At 39.9% G+C, this 5,533-nt stretch overlaps 1 protein-coding gene across 1 annotated transcript; it reads left to right on the top strand.

Moving 5' to 3' along the window:
• Positions 1 to 3,986: 3,986 nt before the first annotated feature.
• On the top strand, positions 3,987 to 5,533 carry prmt6 (protein arginine methyltransferase 6). Its single transcript, XM_084399001.1, has one exon. It carries the CDS (start codon positions 4,018 to 4,020, stop codon positions 5,083 to 5,085), a length of 1,068 nt encoding a protein of 355 aa, XP_084255127.1. The 5' UTR covers positions 3,987 to 4,017; the 3' UTR covers positions 5,086 to 5,533.

Genomic DNA, 5,533 nt, shown 5'->3' with positions numbered 1-5,533 from the left:
CTATTGTCCACCAGACCTGTACAGCTGCTTGCTGTTTTGCGGTCGCCATTTCAAAAGTTCTGTCACTTCCGTTTCCTTGTAGACTTGTCTCACGGCTATTGTGGAACATGTTTGATATTGTGCCTGATGTGTCCACAGACAGATCGGGAGGTTTAAGGTTTGGTCTGTAAACGCCTCACATTACCAGATAATCTGGGCTGAACAACATCGGAAACTGACTGATGCCCTGGACACGATTTTTTTCTCTGAGTGTAGGGAGGGGTAAATCGGGCATAAATCGGCCTGAAACTCCTGTAGTCTGACCCCGGCTTACATAGCTCATCAGTTTCAACCATTTATTGATGTGTTACCTCATGCATTGTGTTTAATATTGTTTAGCAAGTATTGTAATTTTGCTGTAATTCTGCATTTTAAATTGGTGGGCGAGGGATTAGCGCACTCATCCGTATATCCATTTAATTGAAAACGAGGAGAATTGTTTGCCTCTTGCACGTTTCGAGACACTTTCAAAGTAAAATGTCCAGTGAGTGGCGCTAAAAGCGCTTTCAGTTTTATTTCAAACAGATCAACGTGAATCTGGCAATGTTTTATATAATGTTATTTCTATTAGAATTGAGGCAGTTCGGTAATCAATTGTCTGGTGAGTGGTGCTAAAAGGTTAATGCTGTAAATAGCATTTGAAAATAATGTAGACCTACTACCTACACCTGCTATAAACCTAACAGATAGTGTTAACAAAATCATCAAACGTGAGATAGAAAATGCATTTGCGGAAGCAACCATGCCATTTTTGATTAGTATTTAAAGGCAGGGTAGGTGATTTGTTCCAGAAAACAATGTTTTTTTTGTTATGCTGGTTGAATGTCCCTTCACATTCTAATAGCAATCATTAAGTTAAGTGGTCTAAATGTATTTATATGCATATATCGTCTGTGGAAGGCGTAAGACCACAAAATGTTCGTCCAGTCATTGCATTCGGTCTGAATGCAATGATACAATGTCCTACCTGCCTGTCAACATATGTATTTCCATACCTCCGCTGCACACCTGCTTGCGAAGATATCACACGTCATCAGTGCGTTTCATGTTATGCAGAGTTAGACAGATCACCACAACCGAAACAGCAGCCACCTTTTACAGATCCTCCTGAACCAAAACGCTCAGAGCACAATGCAAGTGCAATGCAAGACCAGGTGAGCTAATGTGTAAGTTTACAATGTCAGATAAGCCAGACAAATGGAGCTGGTTATGTGATGCAAATGTCAAAATGTATTAGTTTACAAATCACGCACTATGGTAAATGTGTTTTGAGGTCATAGTATTATGCAAGGAGCTGCACAAAAATAAGTCTTTATTAATAGATAAACAGCCCCTAATAAAAATTGGTGTTTTCTTTATTACAACTAATATATGTTTTAGCTTGAAACTGCAGGGAATTGTATGTAGGCCTAAATGTAATTTTTTGGGGGGGAGTTTTGCAAAAATATAAGTAGAGGCCTGTTTTTCCTAATAAGTCTAGGTTGTTAAAAATACTGCATTTGATTATGTACAACAGCGCACCATCCTCTCAAAAGAGGCCAAAACAAAAGCAGAAAACATTATTGTTTTATTTAACTGAAAGAAACATTTTGACTGACTGTTCGACAGGTTGCTTCCAAAGATTTTAATGTGCTTGCTGTTTCAGATTGGAATCAAATTCGTGCCGGAAGGCTGGCACTGCTACAACTGAATCAAACCACCAATATGCTGCAGTGATTGCAACTTCCCCTTCTAGTTTCATCCTTACAGCAGACTTATCACATGTCCTCACCCTTAACTGATCCAACCAAACAAGATTCAGCAGGCGGATTGGAAACAACATGAGCCACCCAGGAAAAATCTGCTTGAGCTGTGTTATCAAATGTTTTCAGGACATCCTTCATTGTCCAAAGTGATTTGGTTTCCCGCTGTTACACTCATGCTTGAACAACCAGTCTCTTCCCTTCGCAGAAGCCACCATCTTTCTGCTCTGAAATTATCTCAGGTTTTCCAGACATGTTTCAGGACCACTGAGCAAAGTCTCTTCCTTCATTGCCAGTCCATCCCCTTCCAATCAGCTCAGAGTCTGTGCTTTAGATGGGCAAACAGTGATGTGCAATTTTAATTAAAACGAGATCAGGTGCCAATGTCTGTGCAAACACAGTTTTTTCCCCCAATCAACATTCACAGGATGTGGAAATTCTGTGTTATCATTGCAAGGACTCAGAACTATGGAGATATGGAAAGAGAGAAACAGTAGAGGGAAATTTGCAAAACAGCACATTTTAATACACTTTTCCTCAACGGGTGACACCTAAAAGTGAGTCGCAGCAGGATAAGCTCACGGACAGCAGGTGGAAAAAACAAAAAAAAACAATGCGAAATAGCTATAGGAAATACCTTTATCGACTTTTTAAAAGGATGAGAAAATAAAATAAATATTCAAAGTTGGCAGGAAATGATTGGACAGGGAAATTGAGCATTACGTACCAGAATGGAGCCAGACTAAATGCTAGTTTGCTGAAACAATACCTAAATAGCTAGTGGTTAACTACCTAATAGCCTGTATGACCTTTTGCATAGATGCATTGTTCACAATAGGACCATTAACGTGCATTAACAAAGTAAATAGGGTCCATTTTGATTTCATATTCACTTTAAAGTCGCAATGAATCCAAAGTGACAGATCTTTTCCTCTGTATTGTTATGCACATTTTTCTATATATATATATATATATATATAAAAAAAAAGTAGAGTGGGGACTTGGTTCTATGTATCGGTTATTGATTGGATTTTCAGATATGGGTGTTGCACTCAAACCCGGAGGCTGTACAGTAGTCATTGTACCATGTAAACATTGTGTAGTCTTCTAATCCATAATTTTCACTCAAAGCTAAACTGAAAGGTTTCCAGCCTTGCATGTATATGCACTGTCCTTATGTGATATTTTAATTTTCTGTTAAAAGAAATCTGTGTAGGTATCATTTATTAAAAGATAGATAACAAATGTGCATCCATGGCCTATAACTTCCTACTCCATGAGTTCAATCTAAGGACAATGCTGAAAAAAAGGGCAGATCTTATAATCCAACCATGAACATTTATCACCATAGATAAAGCAGAAGAAATCATAAAACACACTGTATTTAAGAGGAATAGCCTGCTGTCAGTGTGTAGCCTTTAGCGTGCACTGAGAGAGTGACGGCCCAGGGTGAGGCAGAGCTATTTTATTAAGGTTAAAAGCAGATCATGCTATCCGTCATGGTGGAAAATGCAGTTTGGCTCAGACGGAGCCCTGGTGTTATGTTAGTACGGCTACAGCTGGGCACAGTCAGTTTAAACAGCTGTCCCGGAACTTCTGCCAAACAGGCAGACAGCAATGCTAACATTCACTGTAAAAAAAAAAAAGAAGTGAGAATTCATCATGCTTAATCCACTTATTTGTGTGGGCCAGAATGCAGTATTAACTTAAATCACCCCATGGATATATTGTGACAAACAAGCGCTAGGCTAGTACATTCATCTTGCATATCAGGAATTTCTGATAGATTATGCTTGACTTTGTCTCTTTAAGTAGCCTATAAAATGTTTCCTCCCTCTCTTGCTCTCTCTCTCTCTCAGTATTGTTTATAGATAACAATAATTATTGTCTATTAAACAGACTAACTCAACACCTAACAAACATCATGATTTAGTTTATTTATGAATTATGGGATTGTCTCTTTCTATGTGGTTGTTTTGTCACATTATAACTTTTTTTAAATTATAGCAAAGAAAGCTCCCAAAAATGTATAGGCTATAGGAACATTTATTTTTAATGGGGGAAAAAATGCGTTTTTATTAAGAATATCTGTCTACTCATGGGAAGTGTAGTTCATTTCTAAACTAATTGACGTTCTTTCCGAGGAACAAGTTCGTGTTTAAAAACTACATGTCCCATGATGCCTTTCGAGCTGCGTTTCAGAAACGGAAGCTACTTGGGAGAAAATAATATACGCATGGCAAACTTGGGGAAAATGTCACAGCACGGTGCTAAGAAAAGAAAACTAGACCGGAGTACAGAGGATTACATGTACTTTGACAGCTACTCCGATGTCACCATTCACGAAGAGATGATTGCAGACACAGTGCGCACGAACACGTACAGAATGGGCATTTTTAAAAACAGTAAGTCAATAGAGGGGAAAGTGGTGCTCGATGTGGGAGCCGGAACCGGCGTCTTGAGCTTATTCTGTGCGCAAGCGGGTGCCAGGAAGGTGTATGCAGTCGAAGCGAGCTCGATTGCCGATCAGGCTGTGAGAATAGTAAAACTGAACCAGATGGAGGACAGAATAGAAATCATTAAAGCTACACTAGAGACGATCGAACTAACCGAACAGGTGGATGTGATTGTCAGCGAGTGGATGGGCTACGCGCTCCTCCACGAATCCATGCTGAACTCTGTGATTTTTGCCCGGGATAAGTGGCTCAAACCCGGTGGCCTCATATTACCGTCCCGGGCGGATCTTTACATCGCTCCCATAAACGATCTGGTGGTGGAGGGCAGATTGAATTTTTGGAGCACCGTTAAAGGACAGTACGGCGTGGACATGTCCTGCATGAACGACTTTGCCAGGAAGTGCATCATGAACAAAGACATCACTGTGAATCCGGTGACGGTGGAGGATGTGCTCTCCCACCCGTGCAAGTTTGCCGAGTTGGATTTGAACACAGTCACACTCGAGCAGCTCAGAGATGTGAGGGGAGTGTTTCACTGCCAGTGTTTCGGCTCGTCCTCCATCCACGCCTTGTGCGTGTGGTTCACCGTGACTTTCCCCGCTGAGGAGAAGGCCCTGGTGCTCTCCACATCTCCATTCAAACCAGAGACGCACTGGAAGCAGGCTGTGCTGTATCTGGATGATGCTGTGGATGTGATGCAGGACACTAAAGTTGAGGGGGAGATCAGTTTGTATCCCTCCGAGGAGAATTCTAGACACATATGCATCCATGTGGACTATGTGATAGGTGAACAGAAAAAACACTCCAAAACCTTTACTATCCCTGATCAGTATTTAGAAGTTAAATAGAAGTTCGGCCATTATATAGCCTATTTGTAGTTATTTACCTAGTCAAAAAATGAAGGAATGCTAATGGTTTTTATGGTAATTTTGAATTCATGTATTTTTAATCAAATAAACGATAAAAAGAGTCATAAAGAATCCTTCTGGATGCACTGAAATTCCTATTTTCACCTCTAGAATTTAAGTTTATCCAGTAGGATATTCTGTGTTGGCAGTTTCTCAATAAAATAATTTGTGATTCACTTCAAATTATGGTAATAAATAATGATAAATGCCATTAGCATTCCTTTTGGTTGTTTTTGGTTTGTTTGTTTTTGTTTCCCCCCCCACTTGGTTTCACACATGACCTACTTTTCATTATGAATTATTCCTTGAAATTGTATGTTAAGGGTCCTGGGGGGGAAATCCGATTTAAACTCCTGTCTATGGACAGCACATGTGCAAAAATAAACAA

The sequence above is a fragment of the Rutilus rutilus genome (genome assembly GCF_951802725.1).
Source record: "Rutilus rutilus genome assembly, chromosome: 24".
Lineage (NCBI taxonomy): Eukaryota > Metazoa > Chordata > Actinopteri > Cypriniformes > Leuciscidae > Rutilus > Rutilus rutilus.
The sequence above is the reverse complement of the archived record's forward strand: the minus strand, read 5'-3'. Positions and strand labels throughout refer to the sequence as shown.

Coding starts and splice junctions, on each gene's coding strand:
- prmt6 (XM_084399001.1), top strand. CDS start 4,018: ATGGCAAACTTGGGGAAAATGTCACAGCACGGTGCTAAGAAAAGAAAA.